The 18,783-nt window shown below is 39.5% G+C and overlaps 1 protein-coding gene across 1 annotated transcript; it reads right to left on the reverse strand.

The window, feature by feature from the left end:
- Positions 1-1,360: 1,360 nt before the first annotated feature.
- LOC137092461 (uncharacterized) lies at positions 1,361-12,262 on the reverse strand. The gene is made up of 5 exons (XM_067456704.1): positions 12,108-12,262; positions 9,831-10,172; positions 9,522-9,629; positions 5,355-5,432; positions 1,361-2,013 (listed from the first exon to the last, which is right to left on the reverse strand). Exons 1-5 carry the CDS (start codon positions 12,151-12,153, stop codon positions 1,856-1,858), a joined length of 732 nt encoding a protein of 243 aa, XP_067312805.1. The 5' UTR covers positions 12,154-12,262; the 3' UTR covers positions 1,361-1,855.
- Positions 12,263-18,783: the final 6,521 nt, after the last annotated feature.

An 18,783-nucleotide genomic window follows, 5' to 3' on the forward strand; every position in this document is an offset into this window, starting at 1 on the left:
AGATCACAGCACAATCACCCATCCCACAACTTTTGCAAATAGTCTTAATACCTTCTAGTCTAGATTTGATGTCATTGACTATTCAGCTGTCTGCAATGAGCTACTTAACGCTCTCCCTTTAAATCTACCAACAACTCCTCTTTTTACAGAGCTGAATGTTCGACAGGAGCTGAGTAGGTGTAAAATTGGCAAGGCCACGGGGCCAGACGGCCTCCCTGCCAGGGTGCTTAGGCTTTGTGCAATGGAACTCTAGCGTACCATCAGCGATTTCAATTCTTAACAGGCAACAAAGTTGAACTTTCACTTTTTTGTTGTTGTTGTTTGTCTGTACACATGTTTTTTCCAGTTGCGGTGTGGTCCAATCCTACAGACGAGCTACTGGAGCTCAAATTGCTCAAGAAGTTAATGCTGGTTCTGATAGAGCGTGTACTGTATGACAGTTTGTGAAAACAAATTTCCCGTTAAGGGACAATAAATGTCAATCTGTCTGTCAATCTATCTATCTTCATGGTTAGGTCATTTTAACTAATGCACTGTTAATGTGAATAGATGCGTTAATACATGTGTTACTTAAAGGTCCCGTTCTTTGCGTGTTTTCGAAGCTTTGATTATGTTTACAGTGTGCAATATAACATGAGTTCATGTTTCGCGTGTAAAAAAACAGTATTTTTCACACAATTGACTTATCTGTACAGCGCGGTTTCCTCTGTCCTAAAAACGGGCTGATGATTTCCTTGTTCTATGGAGTTCCTCCTTCAGAAACACGTAACGAGTTCTGATTGGGCCAGCGCTTCCCGTGTTGTGATTGGACAGCAGCTTAGCGCACTTTGCCCGGAAAGGTCTCGCCTCTTACCATAACGGGGAGATTCAAGCGCTGAATGCGCTCTTCTCCACGTGGGAGAGTAACGTGACCACGCCCCCTATTTTGCGTGTTCTTGTGGACGGAGCTTTAGTCAACAAACGGTTCTAGTGACGTCATCACAGCAGGAAGTGCAGCGCTGTAGTCCAAACCGGCCGCTCACTGTAGGCTTTGAAAGGGAACTTCTGTTAAATAAAATATCCTGCTTGGCATTGAACTTTGAGCTTTATAATTTTACAGGTATTATTTATGCTCTAACAGCAACATTACACACTAACTAAAGTTTGAAAGATCGCGAAGAACGGGACCTTTAAGACCTTTAAGATAAATGCTGAACAGAGGAGTTGTTCATGGTTAGTTCATGCTCAATAATGCATTAACTAATTTTAACTAATACAACCTTAGTGTAAGGTGTGTAAATTTGCATAATTATAGTTTTACCACTCTATCTAGATTGTTACATTTTCCCTTAATGCCTAGACTTAAAAGGGAAACTGTGATAGCATGTGCTGTATATGTTTCTTGTGCATAGTTACATTGAAACAATTGCTATTTCCTTATGTCACAGCATTAAAGAATTCTTAACTGCGTAGTTACAGTCAATCCAATCTACCAACAGATCACTTAAGCACAATGTGATCTTTTGCTTCAGCTCTCTGTCAGTAAGTCCTCAGTGTTTCTCTCACTGAATCGCATGAACCCAGAGCTTCAAAACTGACACTAAATACATTTTTTGTTTCTTGTAATTTGTTGTTGTTCACTTGGTGGTGACAACGTAAAGGAAAAGGCAGAACAAAAGTGCAGAAAACACAGGTGTATATTAATCGCATTGACAAAGAAATAGAACAATTGACTTAAGCACATCAGTCAGTGTTTGTCCAGTTATTTCTCTGTTCTGGATGCACCTGACCACACATGACCCGAGCGTTGCATCATAAGCGGCTCTGAAGTGGGCCGTGGTGTTTTTACAGTCTGTGGGTTATGTGGTTTTTCACACTAGCGTGCCTGAACCTCAGAGTAAACACAATGCTCCTCCCTCTGACGCGACTGTTGAGCGCTGGTGTTGGCGAAAGTCACTTCTCCGTAATGAATCTCTTCCTCCTTCCCTTTCCTCTTGTTCATGTTCTGAGAGTTGATTGTGGCATATTCTACATCTGCAGACACAGAGGACAGACGACGATCAGATGAGATTAGAAACATGATTTCTGTCGGACTAATGCTGATAGTAAGTGATGAAGCGCCAGAGACAGCGAAGCAAACAAACAACATGAACATAAAGCTAGAACAAAATAAACAAAGACCTGGAGGAAGAACAAACACCGACAGCTAACAACTGGCAGAGAGTAAGAGAAACACAGGTGTGGTTATACTCAGAGGCAAACAAACTCAAAAAGGGGAAGACTAACCAACAGGGAAAACTACAAAACTACAAAACTACAAACATGGCCACAGGAACAGGACACGGAAACAATAAGCAAGTTAAAACACTTCAACATAAAAGTCGATACAAAACACCAGGATTGTGATGATAACTTATTTTAAATTATTATTTCGTTAAATATATTTGTCCCTATGACAAAGAAGTTACTGTATTTGTTTTTTTAATCTTTATTGTATTTGTATAATTATTTATACTGTATTTGTATTTTTTTCGTATTATGTTATTTGCAGATTTATTTATACTGTATTTAAGTTATTTATACTATTTGTTTTGTTGGCAGATGTATTTAAACTATTTATTTATTGAAGTTATTTATACGACTTTTGCAAATGTATTAATTTTTCCTTTACAAAGTTGATTAATGCAGCATTCTAAATGTATATAGGTGTGTTTGGGTTGTTTTAAATGTTTTTAAATATAACTTAAATATCATAGAATTGTTTGTGGTGGTGTAAATTAAACGCAATATGTGGTGACGTCACAATCGCTTTGCATTGTGGTATATGAAGCTGCCTGAAGTGTACATATGAAGTAGACTCGCTCACTCGGTCAAAATCGAGGGAGCAAGGGTCTGTCCATATAAACTTCCCTTGTCCACTTCACGAAGTGGAACGCACTTCAAAATGGCGGCGGGGATTCCCCTGAGGGGAAGTGCTTAGGGAATTTAACAAGTGCGTGTCTAATAGGAGAGTGGAACGCAGCAATGTATGCTGCCTTCAAAAATCGATCAGATGAAGGTATCTCAGGAGACAGGAAGTGAAGGAAACATTAGATATTAGGACGTGCCTTGATGCCTTCCTGCCTTCAAATGTGTCCTCCAAAGACAGCATTTTCCAGGTTTGGGACGCAGCCAATGTATTATTTTGCTTGTCAGTTTAAATCATTTATTTCAGTTTTTGTACGATGCAAACCTTGTTTTATGCATGTGTAAATGTTAGTTTTGAGGTTGTGAACATGCAGTTAGTGTCAATTAAATGTAAACCTTGTAAACTTTTTGCAAGCTTTAAAGTAGACATGTTTCCACGTGCTAGTCTACAGGATTTTCTGTATGTTTATCTGCTAACAGGAGCTTGAGACCTGTGTGTTGTGTGAAGGAGACTGCATGTGACAGTCTTATGTCTTTTTTGTTGTTGTTGATTTGTACAGTCTGCACCAGGCTCGCTGAGAGGAACCAAAATTGCTGTTTTGCCTTCATTAAAAGAGAAACCAGCTGTTGGTCGTGGTCTGTGTCTTTCCTTCACTCACCACAACAAGAACACAACGTGTAATATACAAGGGTTAATGGACGTGAATCCAACTTTTATATAAAAAGTTGCCATTTTGTATAAATGTATTTATTTAAATGATTACAAATTGAGGCAAATAAATAATACAAAAATACCATAAATCCCCCTCGAGCTACACAAATTCACAGTAAAAACTTAACCATGTGATATCACGTTTAGTTTAATATTTCAAATGACCCTCAGACTTTTATTATAAAATATAAGTTTTTTGTGAATATTGTTTTCAGTTCAGGAATATAGCTTTTATTTATACTTACATGTTGATTGTCTATCATTAATTTTTAAACAAATAATATTAATTCAGCGACATCGGTAGCAGTTTTAGTATCAGTGATACTAGCCTTCATAAAAATATGCCATTACAACAGATATTTAAAACTATACTGACTTTAAGTTGTTTCTACATTATGAAACATTTTACGTGTGAAATTATATATATATATATATATATATATATATATATATATATATATATATATATATATATATATATATATATATATATATATATATATACTGCCTTACAACTAGATTCACCTTTACATGTTTAATTGTTAATTTTCAAAGCACTAAACTGAGATGTACAGTAACCCATCCAAAACAATCTACTGTTTTCTTTAACCTGAGGACAATTTATTTAGAAGGACTTCTTAAACTGTGCAATTTAAAACAACAACAACAACAACGACAACAACAACAACAATGACAACAACAACAACAACAACAACAACAACAACAACAACAACAAAACCCTTTCCACACTAGAGTCCGCCTAGTGAATTTCGGCCATTTCCACCACTGCTTACACTGTATCAAAATTATTTGTACTATTTATTTTATTTGTATATAAACATATACTTTTTTCTATTTATTTATAATGTTTTTATAATTTTTTTATTTCTATTTAATTATTCACATTTTTATTGATATTCTTTATTTATTAAGTTATACTGTATTTTTTATTTTACTATTAATTCTTCAAATAGTTTATTTATTTTTACTATTTAATTATTCACATATTTATGTATACTTTACGTTTTATTCATTTACACTGTATTTCATAATTTCACCAATGTAATTCTTCACATTGTTTTATTTGTGTATTTTTTCTCTCTCTCAAACACACACACACACACACACACACACACACACACACACACACACACACACACACGCACACACACACACACACACACACACACACACACAGATTGAGTGTCTCATTGTGTGACTCAACGTCAGGACTGCGTGACAGATGCGGTTACAGCAGTCACACAGATAAACACTTTCAGCTTCCCTCCTACTCCCTGTTGGTCAGTTTTCTGCTGATCTTTGGGTGTTTTCGCTATAGCCACAGAGGCTTTTTCTTATCACTCTCTCTTTCAGTCTACTTTCATGAAAGCAGAGTTCGACTCTAACTCAGAGATAATATCACAATCAGACTGTGACTGACCATTTACACACCGATGATGATAAGAAAATGTCCATAAACCTCCAAAATCTGACAATTACTGATTATTTTTTCAGTAAAAGTTGATTTAATTTCTATGTATAAAAAGTGCAGTCACTGATCTTTCCTATAGTACAGCGTTTGCATCTCTGATTTGATTCACTGACATTGTTTAGCACACAACAATGAGATTTACATTGTCATATTGCCACTGTAAACCATTATGCATTATGTCCAGATATTAAAACTGTGTGTTTACTCAATGCTCTTTTTTCCCAGATGTCTGGGGTATCTGCATTTCAGTCCAGAAGCTCTTACCTGATTTATTCTGTTCTTCGTCTGTGTGGGGTTTCTTCTGAGCGTGTTTATTCACACTCTCTGGACCGTCTGAAACATCTGAGAAAATACTGACATTTAAGTCCGGCATCTTTAAAAACTACCACCAATATCACACTATCAGGAAATGTCATTCAAAGCTAAATCACCCCTTAAACTGTGTTTTCTATTAAAATACCCTTTTTTATATATATAGATTTTATGTTTTTCATGCATAAATGTTGATATATGTCATTATAGTAATGACAGCATGTTCGGGTGAATGAATCCCAACTGTTTGTGTATGAAATACAGTTTAATTTGTGCTATATTTACATTCATTTATTGGATATTTTTATTTAAACAAATTAGAGAGAAGTATTTAAAATACATTTATTTCATACTAAGTACCCATTAATATATTTACTGACACATCGCTTGAGACTTAATGATATAAATATTATAATTAAACTTCATTTGAAGTAGTTTTGTATTGCACAATGCACATTTCTTAATATTAAGCTTAAAATGTGTTTTAATATCACTATTAGTAAGGATATTATGATCACTGTCATTTAAATAAAAATATATTTAAAGTGTACTTGAATTACACTTGCAACAGTTCCATTTAAGCACAATCAAATATACATCTGTATATCTTTAGTCAGACCTCAGCACTATTAATGGATAACTAAAGTGCATTAAAACAGCACTAGGTAACTTTTCAACCTTCATAATATATTTTGTAAGACTCTTGTGATGATAAATCGACTTACAATAGGTTGAATGACACGTCTGCCATAGCCTGACGGGGTCTGTATCGTTTTTAATCGTACTTTTAAACTTCGGGTTTCGGGTAGTAACCCGAGAACAAAAAGAACTACAAAATTCGACTGCTTTACGGCATATACGTCACTTCCACCAACACACACACTTCCTTACATTCGGACGTGCGAGCCCAACTTTGTTCGTCGGATAATATAGTCATGTCCGAAGCAGCAGAGACAAATAAGAAAGAAAAGGTTTTGTTGGAGGAAAGCAATAAGAGGAAATGAAAAAGTGATGTGATTAAAGGCAGGACGAGGATCAACATGTGACCAGCGTTTGCTCGTCGGCGTGAGCTGAAGGAGGCGTGCCCGACCGATGCTGTCCTGCTTGTTACGGTGATTACCGACCACTCAAACACTGAACTGAAGTATCATATAGATTGTGTAAAACGCTAACCAATAGACTACTACAATGACGCTGGCTTTTAAACGTGAGCAGCGCGATTATTTGGCGTTTGAAAAAAATCAAACCCATGAAATGATATTCATATGACATGCTGAAGCATATGCCACTGACTGTACCTGGGATGAAGACATTTCACACGCGCCGCCAGGAGAACACCGGCATGTGAACTCCTCCTGCAGTGTTCAGGGGAACTGTTAGTGCTGCACCGACCCGCGGGACGCTTTTATGAAGTTATTTGGCCCGCCCCGCACCACTGTATATATTTTTACAACCCGCCGCGCACCCGCGACCATTAAATAGACATCCGGGGTCCGCGGGTTATGAGACGACCCGCGCATCACTAGCTCAGGGCTATCAGGGCTGTCATGTCAACAAATGCACGCGTGATGGCATCTCCTGATGTAGGAGGACAGAGCTTACGACAGTAGTTGAGGACATTATTTTTTCCCACCTGTAGGGGGACCCCGAGAGCAAAAGTAGCCAAGTGCTGCTTTAAGTACAAAATTAGTTGTTCCGATTTATCAGACTGCAGCTGTGTCCCAAAGTGAAGTGCGCGCACTTCGAAGGCCGCATTTGAAGTGCGATTACGTCATACCTGCACTACTAAGACTGTCCCAATGTGAAGGCTGCACCCTCTGAAGGCCGCATTTGAAGTGCGATTACGTCACAGCGGCACTACGTAGGCTGTCCCAAAGGGAGAGCTGCACCTCTGAAGGCCGCATTTGAAGTGCGATTGCGTCACAGTGGTGCGACGAAGGCTGCCGCAATTCATGAGCGACTTCAAAATGCGCCCTTCGGTTCTCAGGCAAAGGAAGGGTACAGCAGATGGGACCTTCCCATAACTTCGCAGCCTTCCCTATCCCAGAATTCATAGCACACTGGTGACTACAGGATTTGACTGGTCCGCATTCCCGCGCCACTCGATCAGATTCCAGTTAAAGACGGTAGCGGTCGGTAACTCAAGTGTAGCCTGGGTAGGCTACTATTGAACACAACAGCGCAAGCGCTAGAAGTAAATAAAACGTCCAACGTTAGTGCATTCACACACTTCCCAGTTCCCTGCCCTGAGCAAGATAAACTTTAATTTCCCAATTTTTAAATGCTATTTATTTCTCAACCATTATCTCAAGAAGAGGAATCAGTCCATTATCACCCTTTTCGCTGTTTCTTTTTTTCCCATACAAAATTTCTTTAAATAGCCTTCAAAATATAATCTGCGCGGCGCTGTATTTTCGTCCTGCTCCCGGCCGCTATTCCGCACCGCACCATTCCGCTCGCGCAAAATTCACTCCGTGCTCACCCGCTATAAATTATTTTATTCCCGACCCGACTGATCCAGCTAATTTTAGATTTTGTTTCCAGAATCTATCTTTTAAATTTCCCTTACAGAAAGAGAGACACTGGATAGGAATTGTCCGTGCAATCATTTATTTTTCTTACAGCCTAGGCTGTAGCCTATCAACACCGTAACTAAAACAAATATCACAGAAAAATAGGCTAAATCAAATGTGATATCTGTCACTCAGAATTATAAGAAAAAATACAAACAAACGAAAACTGCTGACTTAGATGCTAAAATAAAGTTTTTTTTATATATGAATGAATGAATGAATGAATGAATGTTCACTGACGACGGTCAACGAAACATCGATCCTCCAATGGCTGAGTGCGTGGCCGACACAGAACAATTTAAATGGCTAGCTTATTATTTTTTATGCAAGTTATTTGTAAATTAAACGAACTGCTGTCTATTGTTCATTTTCGTTAACTTCAAACGTAGGCTAAATTAAAGAGAAGTGGTTTTTCTATAGCCTAGCTATTGTTTATTTTTGTAATGCACGTTATAATTTGTAGCTACATTAAACACATTTATGTTTATACATATATTTTCTTGTCATGTAATTTAAAATGTGTAAATGAAAATAAATTGGTCTAGCCTACGTAGGCTTTTTACAACTATAGCCTATTTATAGACCAATAAAATAACTTAAGTTTAACATTAGAAACAACAAATTTTTATTATCAGCCAAACCAGAAGAAAACCCTTTTCTACTCTTTCATTGCGCTGAGCGGGAGAAGCTGGAGCTGGACCGGGATGGGGAATAATGCACAATAGAGACTCTGGTAAGGCCTGAGCGGGACATCATCTTCTGGGATGAGTGTATATTTCCACTCTCCGCAACTTTGCGGGGCCGAATCGGTCGACGGCTGCATGGCATGCCATAAAAAAAAAAACATGGACGTATATAGGCTAAATGTTTAAAATATATTGTAACAGTTACATTTAACATAAGAAATAAACTGTTAACTAATATTTGCAATTTGACAATATTTAACCGGCTACAGATTTACATGCTTATGGTCCAGCCCATCGTCGCAGGCTTTGAAGCATGTCAAAACCCAATAAAAGCTCAAAAAAAGTATATATAGCCTATATATATATTTCTCTTTTTAAATCTCCTCACGAACGTCCGCTGTCAGTTGTCAGAACCTGCTCCATTAACGGCGCTTGGTTCATTGTTGCCAAGTCTGGAATGGGGTTGCATTTAGGCTACTGTTGCTTTGGGTGTTTGTAGCCTATAGTCCACAGGTTAAGTTATCTTTACTTAAGCAATATTTCTACTGCCCGCGCCCCGCATTTTGGGATATTTTGGCCCATTCTGGCTGTGATTCCGATACTTTTGAATAACAATTGGAGGGGTTTTATTATTCAGACCTGGCAACCCTGTCCCTCGGTTCGCCCTTCGTGCACTTTGAAGGCGTGGCCTGGTCTGGCCTTCGAAGTGCATGGCCTTGGAAGTGCGCACCCTTCACTTTGGGACACAGCTTGCATGTGCATCAATTTAGTACCAACAGTACAGTTGTTTAGCATACATTTTAGTATATTTACTTTTCACTAAGGAAATTTGATTGACTCATGAACTCAACAAGACTAACTTGGTGTCGGTTTGAGCTGATTCTTCTTCTTGTAAAAGTAATATGCCACGATGACCAGCACTATAAGAATCACAGCAAGACATCCCAGAACGATCAGAGTCAGATGATCTATGGCAAGAATATTAAGAGTTAAACACCTTGTTCATTCATAACAACAGCAGCAGTTATTCATACCAAGGCAACTAAAGTAAACTACTGTTTTAATACAAATGAAAATCTGCTGTTAACACATAAAACATTGATTTGCATGAGAGTGAGATGTTTGGAGAGCATGATATTGTAATGAGTCTGATGAGAGACTTACTGTACCTTCAACAATCACTTGAAGATCTTCTGTAGATGTTGCTGAGCCGACTGAGTTAAAGACTTGTACTCTGTAAGTCCCTGAATCTGCTCTGATCACACGGTTTATTATCAGAATCCCATTAATGACTGACACTTCAGGTCTGTTATTAAAAAGATCACATTCATTCTCTTTCATCTTGTCATTCTTTACTCTACAAACTGGATCTGTTTCTTTGCTGCTTATAGTCTTTTGTATCTGCAGGTCATAATTACGAGTGTCCGGCACCATCATCCTCAGATTGAGTTTGTGTCCCAGAGCAATGCGACAGGGAACTGACTGATTAAAACTACAGAAACGCTCCTCACCTGAAGAACAAAACACACACAGAAAAATGTATTTGTAAAATATAAGCGTATATTTTAAATGTTGAACATTAAAAAGAATGCAACGTCAAGGTCATGGGTTCGATTCCCAGAGAAAGCAAGAACTGACAATAATGTAAAAATGTGTACATTGATTGCAATGTAAGTCGCTTTGGATAAAAGCGTCTGCCAAATGCATAAATGTAAATGTAAAAAAAGAATGCAAAAATCATGATTTAAGGTAATAAACACTAGTGGCTCTTTCAGCAAAAAATCAAAATGAGAAAAACAGTGACGCAATTCTCTTCACAAAATTAAATTATGTTACATTAACAAGGTTCGGGAAAGGCACGTTCAGATAATTGACACAAGTGGAGAGCACTCAGCTAATCAACAATAAGAGGTACAGTATATATACACGCAGCAGTCTTACCTCCGTTTATAGTTAAAACTCTGGGTTCGGGACAAATTTCTAACATTAGGCCTTCCCCCGGACAGCACGCCAAATACACATTTAACTCTCCTCTCTATAAATTATATGAAAGTGTGAACTCCGATCATCAATCTCAGACATCAGCAGATGATCAACCCTTGTCTGATTCACACTTTTACTCAAATATTAATCATCCAAAAAAAAGAAAAGGAAACATTTGCACACACAATTCTTTGGCATTTTGTAGTATAATAGTTTGATTAGTGCGTTTACACAGAAAAGTATTGTGTACTTATTGTGTACTTACACTCTAAAAAACTTTGGGTAAAAACAACCCAATGTTGGGTCAGATATGGACTAACCCAGCAATTGGGTTGTTTTAACCCAGCGATTGGGTTGTTTTAACCCAGCGATTGGGTTGTTTTAATCCTGCGGTTGAGTTAAATATTTTCTTAAGACTACCCAATCGCTGGGTTAAAACAACCCAATTGCTGGGTTAGTCCATATTTGACCTAACATTGGGTTGTTTTTACCCAGAATTTTTTAGAGTGTACTTATCCGAAAAGTGTCGACTGTCACAGATTTAATTACGTATGTGGAAGTTAAAGGTTCTTTAAGAGACCATCAATGCCAGCAAAAACCTCAACCTTTTTAAGAGTGAGGCACTTATACTATGCCATGCACTCTATACATATAGTGTATAAATTAAATGTTTAGAAACATCCAAATGTTAAAGAGCTGATCACTGAAAGGTCCTTAGGGGAAACAAAAATGGATCAAAAATGTTATTTAAAAATATATATTTTTTTAAAATGTAAGAGCACAACTACTACTATCAGTGAAAAATAAAATTGCTTTTGAAAAAAGGTAATGCTATTTGTCAGCTCTTGTTGTTTCTTCTGCAATGAGCACTTTTAGATTAAATAAATAAAAAAACAAAAATAAATAAATAAACAAACAAACAAATAAATAAATAAACTCCTTTAAATGACAACTTTCACACTTTTACTCTTTTATTTGTCTGTTAAATGTCCAACAGTCGACATACATGCATCACAGGAGAATTCTGTCATTTTTTGTATTTATTTTTTTCCGAACACGCTATGAATATTTCCACCACATTTCACTTTTGGTTTAGCTCATAATAGCTTTTAAAGGTAATAATTAACACTTACTGTATCACTTCCACAAATATCCAACCACACTACAACATTAAACCATGAACACTTACTAAGAAACAATCCCATTTTCACTTCAACTCTATAGTTTGATTCCCAATCTAACTTAATAAATATATATACTTGTGAAAAAATTGCTTGTCATGTTCCTCGCGTTGGATAAAAGCATCTTCTAGCATTTTTTTTTTTTAAATCAAATATATAGGGTAGAGCACAAATAAATGAGTGACCAGTAAATGATTGCAAGACAGCTGTAACATGACCTTCATATAAGTTGGGAAACTGAGTTGTGTAGGCCATTAAATTGCTTAATGAAAGTGGACTCACATGCAGCAGTTTTCAGCAGCAGCATCAGTCCAAAGATGAGCATCATTCCTCTAGAGTCCAGAAGAGCCCAATAATCCAGAAGAAGAGAGAAGAGGCTGCTTCAGATCCTGACTTCAGCCCGTTTGTGTTCTGGCTTCCTCGCTGACTGACACACCAGGAAATTATCTGACTTTTACAAAGAAAGAAGAAAGAGGAAGTTTCATCATTTGAGAGAAAGACAGACGCTGTGGGTCAGCAGTTTCTTTAAATATATTTTTTTTAGCAATGGAAACAACACACAAAACAAGATTTAACAAGCAACTCTATATCTTTTAAATTTAAAATGTGAAAATTTGCTTTTTTATGTTCAGAGATTATTCTCAAACTAAATCAAATTAACTTTCATCTGTTTCCCTTTATCTGAAAAAAAAAAAACATTTAGAGGTTGTTATTATTACAGAAACTATTTCTGCCAGTGATACAGTATAAAAGCAGAAGTGCAGAGCAGCTGAAGTTTCACCAAACACAAATGATCTATAAAAACATGCATGTTACTAGTGTTCAGTTTAAAACCACAGACCATCTGGTAGAATAGACAGACTGAAGCTACAGACCACAACCCATTACTTTAGGTGCCTTATAAACAAAATATTACATAAGAATACAATTTGACATCACATTTGTTTTCTCCCATGTCTCCCAGCAAAAATGTTCTAGATATAGCCTAACACATAGGCCTACCAAAGAACACTATTAGTATTAATATAATTTTTACCACAGCATTAAACTGCATAAATATCTTCCTGTCTACATCCACGTTTATGATGTTGTTTTAGTCCCTGTGGGGGAAGTGGGCAGCACAGTGTGAGAACGGTGGTGTGATAAACATATGAAGTACTCTTATATGGCATATCTTGTATTTAGTGGTTTCTCACACCTTGCAGCACATGTATGGGGCCTAGTGTTTCCTGCACTGCTTATAAACATCAAAATACAGCCAGGGATGGGCAGTATTTCACATACATGTATTTAATGGGGACTTATTATGCAAAATTCACTTTTACATGGTGTTTGAACATAAATGTGTGTTGGAAGTGTGTGTACACAGCCATCATATAATGGTAAAAATATATAGATATATCAATATTTATTGTGATAACGATATCAATGATGATATAAATGTAGCACCATTCCCCTTTGTCCCCTTGTCTCTCCCCAAGTAAGAGCTGCACACATTCTTGAGAGACTCAAAAAAACATACAGTGATCTAAAGTAACATGTACACATGTCATCAAATAGGCTCCTATAATAAACAAAAATTAAAAAAATATTAATTAAAAAACCTCAAGGCAAATAGAAAGGGGTTGCATCATCATCTAGGCTTTATCGTTATTATCGTGGGAAGACTAATTCTTATCATGGGGAGAATTTAAACCGGTATATCACAAACGATAAGATATCACCCATCCCTACTCAGAACAAGCTGTTTGCAGATTCTAGCAGTGTGATGTCACATTGCACAGGCCCCACCCACAACTACTGACTATGTCCACTCTATTAACAGAGCTCCGCCCCTCACAGCTGTACATAGTCTGCCAGAGCATTCAAGTAAGTAGTTTATTCTTATTAAAGGGGTGATGAATTGAGAAATCAACTTTCCCTTGAGCTTTTGATATATAAAAGGTCATGGTAATATAAGATTATCCTGATTCTTTTAGAGCTGAAAACTTCCTTGTTAGTCAAAGAAAAGCTTTTAGAGACACCAGGCCCAGCAAATGATTGTGTGTTTCATATTGACATCATCTAGTGAAGAATACAGAATAATAAGCACGTGTAATTCAGTAGCCCTACCCACCGACTCATTGGATCGCTAGCCAGCACCAATAAACATGCTGAAGAAGATAACAAGATATTGTGGACGAACACAGTAACTCTATAAGCTTCCTTCGGATCCTAATATTAGGAATTTGTGATACTTCATTTTTTTAAATAAAGTTCCAGCTCACGTGGGGAAGAACGTTTGTGTACTGCTGTCACAGACACAGATGGTTAGTGCAGTGTTTATTAAACAGACACAGGTTGAACTTAAAGGTGAATTTTGACACGTAGAGGGAAACACAAAGTGACAACAGACTTTCCTTAGTGAAGACAGGTGATGAAGACGGTGACCACGAGGATGACGAGGACGAAGACGAGGATGACAATGATGAGGAAGATGGGCAGTTAGACTTCAGGTAAGTAGCAGGTAGCAAAGGTGTTGATCGGTGCAAGACCAGACGAAGACTGTGGGGATGAGGAGTGCTTTATTTGGGGCACTGGTGATGGTGCACAGGTGATCAATATTCGGGTAATAGGGAACGAGTAGGCGTGGTGTGAGTGTCTGTGTCCGAAGGTGGCGGCTGTGCGATTGTGACAGTACCCCCTCCTCCACAGCTCATGACGTCTGGGATGATGAGTGGCGACGGGGTCTGCCATGGCTCCAAGGAGCGGGTCATTCAGGGTGGTCATGATGGAATTGTGTCAGAAGGTTTGGGTCCAGTATGTCATTTCTGGAGATCCAGCACCGCTCCTTGGGACCATAGTCCTCTCAGTCTACCAGGTACTCAAGCCGAGACTCCCGTCGCCGCGAGTCAAGGATAGCTCTCACCCGGTAGACATTGGTGTCCTCGTCGATAGTGGGAGGAGGAGGAGGTATGGTACCATCACCAGGTTATGTGAGGGAAGAAGACAATGGGTCAGTGAAGGGCTTCAGGAGGGAAACATGAAATGAAGGTGCTATGCGGTAGTGTGTGGGAAGGTGAAGACGATAGGTGACATCGTTCAGCTGCCTGTCGATGGTAAACAATCCAATATAACGGGGACTCAGCTTACGGCAAGGCAGCCGGAGGCAGATGTCCCGCGTGGAGAGCCAAACCTTTTGGCCCGGTTGGTACTGTGGCGTAGGTCCTCTTTTGACATCAGCTTGTCGTTTGTGCCTCTGGACTGCCTGCTGGAGTTGCACGTGAGCTGAGTCCCAGACCCTCTCGCTCTGGCCGAACCAGTAATCCACCGCTGGGACCTCTGAGGGTCACCCGACCAGGGGAAGAGCGGTGGTTGAAATCCGAGGACACATTAGAACGGGGTGAGCCCTGTGGTGGAATGCCTGAGGGAGTTCTGGGCATATTCGGCCCAGGGCAGATACTGGCTCCAGCCTTCCTGGTTCTGGTGGCAGTAAACCTTCAGGAATCTCCTGATTTGGATCTTCCGTTCAGTCTGGCCATTGGTTTGAGGGTGGTAACCGGAAGACAGGCTGACAGATACTCCTGGGAGACGGAAGAAGGGAGACCACACCCGGGAGATGAATTGGGGTCCTCTATCAGATACAATGTCTTCTGGAAGCCCGAAGTGCCAGAAGACTTGGGAGAAGAGTGCCTCTGTGGTTTCCAACGAGGTCGGCAAGCCTTTGAAGGGGATTAATTTGTAAGATTTGGAAAAACGGTCCATGATGACTAAGACACAGGTGAACCCTTGAGACGGAGGAAGGTCTGTCATTAAGTCGATACCCAGGTGAGTCCAGGAACGTTCGGGGATCGGAAGGGGCACCAATTTGACTTCGGGTACTCCTAGGAGTATCTGTAATGGCACAGACTGAACATCCTTTTACATATCGGCAGATGTCCCGAGGCATGGCAGGCCACCAGTATCGCTGACAGAGGAGCGAGAGGGTCCTTGGTGAAGAGCCCACTGGTTTGGGCTGACGACCATGGCTAGAGGGAGGATAGGTTCAAGATGTTCTGGTTCAGGGTCCGCTTGGTAGAGGCGCGATAGGGCATCCGCCCGGTTATTCTGTCCGATTATTTTGCTATTCGATACGTCACCTTGAAGTTGAATCGAGTGAAGAAAAGGGCCCATCGGGCTTGACGATGAATCAGACATTTGGCGTCTCGAAGGTACTCTAGATTGCAATGATCAGTGATTACCTCAAACAGGTGCTCCGCTCCCTCCAGCCAATGTCTCCACTCTTCCAAAGCGAGTTTGATCGCAAAGAGTTCCCGGTTTCTGATGTCGTAATTCTGCTCCGCTGGGGATAGCTTCTTGGAGAAGAAGGTGGATGGATGGAGCTGTGAGGGTTTCCCATGCCGCTGAGACAAGACCGCTCTGACCCCGGTAGAGGAGGCATCCACCTCCACGACGAACGGATGAGCGTTAGGGTGGACCAGGGTCGGAGCGGACTGGGAGGCGAGCTTCAGCTGATGGAAAGCTTCTTCGGCAGATGGATTCCAGGACAGAGACTTGGGCTGGTTCTCGAGAAAGGAGGTAAGTGAGGAGCTGGGCAAACTGTAGTTATTAATCAAACATCAGTAAAAGTTGGCAAATCCCAGAAAGCGTTGCAGCTCCTTGATGGTGCTGGGCAACGGCCAGTGAGTGATGGTGTCCACCTTCTTCTGGTCCATCTTGACTCCGTGGTTGTTTATGATGTACAGTTTGTGAGTTGAGATGGCAGTAATCAATACACGCCCGCAAGCCTCCGTCCTTCTTGGCCACGAAGAAGAAGCTTGAAGTGGCAGAGGATGTATATGGTTGGCTGAACCCTTGCTGGAGTGCTTTGTGTACGTACTCCTCCATGGCCTTCTGTTCCAGGATGGACAGGGGATTGATGGTTATGTAGAGTTGCCCCAGGCAGGAGGTCAATGGCGCAGTCCCATGGCCAATGAAGTGGCCAACCGCTTACTGAAGACATCCTGGAATGCCCAGTGAGCTGGAGGGATGGTCACACTGATCTGGGTTTCGGGACTCTCTACTGAAGTGGATTGTAAAGGAAGTGATTGTTGCACTGACGAAGAAGATGTTTTTTTGTGGAGAGGACGATGAATACAATGATCAAAGCAGTTCTCACCCCAACGCAGGATATCTCCGGTGGACCAGTGAATATGCCGTTGGTGTAGAATTAACCAAGGGTATCCCAGGATGATGTTCGCGGTTGACTCCTCCAGCACCATGAATGTGATGGTCTCCTCATGCAGATTTCCAAAGCGTAGTGTAAGTGTGGGGGAAAAATGGCGCACACGACCTCCACCCAGCGGTTTTCCCTGAATGGTGGTGATACAAAGGTTGACTGGGCAAGAACTTAGGCTTTCGAGAGTTTGCTGACTGATGAAGTTCCCAGCCTGAGTCGATGAGGGCCTGTGCTGAAACAGAGGAGTGGGAATTACTAACAGATACCGTGAACTTGGTAAGATTTGCAGTAAGAGGAGGCAACTGGATGGTACTCACCGGTGGCCGAGAAGGTCGCACTGTGCAGGGCGTGATGCCATGTCCATAACCTTAGTTCCTTGAATCGGACGCTGCGTCACCTTCCCATACTCCCAGCATGCCCGCAAGCGCCTTTTTTCATCCTTTTCAGAAGCTAACAGCGTGTTTGCCGATGTGCTTTATAGTTTCCGTGTCCGTGACTTCACTTGTCTATGACGTTCCGTCTTCCTATTGGACTGATGACATACGTGCTCCACGACGTAATCACGCAGAGGCGTTCGCAAAGCGGTGATGAGCGTCTCGTTCCCTATTTAGGGAAGTAAGGTTACAGATGTAACAGAGACGTTTTGCACACTTTATTTTTTAGAGATTACCCCTGTTGTGTACTTTTTATGCATCATGGCTGATTTGTAGATTGTACGTACAACAAAATTCTCCGTATTTTTACATTTTCCTGTACCACTTAGCCTTTTCAAATCCTGCCCCAAGTTTGTTTGTGTGTGTGTTCATACACCAATACCATAAAAGTCACCACAATTCGTTTTTTATGTAAAAACATTTTTATGTAAAATTTTTAGTCTGAAGTGACCAAAGAACCCTAGATCCTTAAATAGTTGGATGTTACACAGTACTTTACATATTTTTTTGAGTCGGGAACAATAAATAAGACAATAAAACTTCCACACATTCCAAGGATGTTCTTTTATAACAGCAAACACAACTTTAATCATTTGAAGTTATTTTTTATTTTTTATTTTTTTTATGTTTCAAAAACCAAAAACCAAAAACCCTCTAGCCAGCTTCGTCTCCATACCGGTGTGCTGAATCCAATCTTCAAGCGAAATGAACTGACTGAAATATTTTAAATGCCACAGATCCCAATCTGACTTCTGACATGTAATGCCTCCTGATCAAAATCACACCATGTTTGTTAGATATAGTTGGGTTTTTTCTCCACACTTTCCATGACAGAGTTTGGGTTTCCTTGTCACTTTCACCTTACTTAGTTGGGGACACTTAATATTCAACAAAATGATTGATCTGACTTCCATCCAACAAATTGGTGCATTTGAATGAATGGAACATTTACCATTCATTAATTTTTGATTATGGAAATGTTAAAATGTCTATGTTAAAATGTCCATGTCATCAATGTTTTGTTGATATTTGTGGAATGTTTTTTTTTAGCTTTTTTTTTTTAGATTAGTAGTATGGGGTTTTCTGAAACAGTCTTTCAACTTAATGCTTTTACATTCTTTGAACAACATTCTTTAATTGTCCTTTAAATATTTAGGATCACTAACTTTTTTGCTAAAATGCCTTAAGGTTGGATGTTACACAGTGCATATAATCTTTACATAAATGTTATAATATTGTTCTAATTAAGAATTTGTCAAACCTTCTATAAACAAATTTTGAGAACATTACTGAAGATCAGACAACATTCTTTTAATGTTAATGGAAG

The sequence above is a fragment of the Pseudorasbora parva genome, chromosome 11 (genome assembly GCF_024679245.1).
Source record: "Pseudorasbora parva isolate DD20220531a chromosome 11, ASM2467924v1, whole genome shotgun sequence".
Classification (NCBI taxonomy): Eukaryota; Metazoa; Chordata; class Actinopteri; order Cypriniformes; family Gobionidae; genus Pseudorasbora; species Pseudorasbora parva.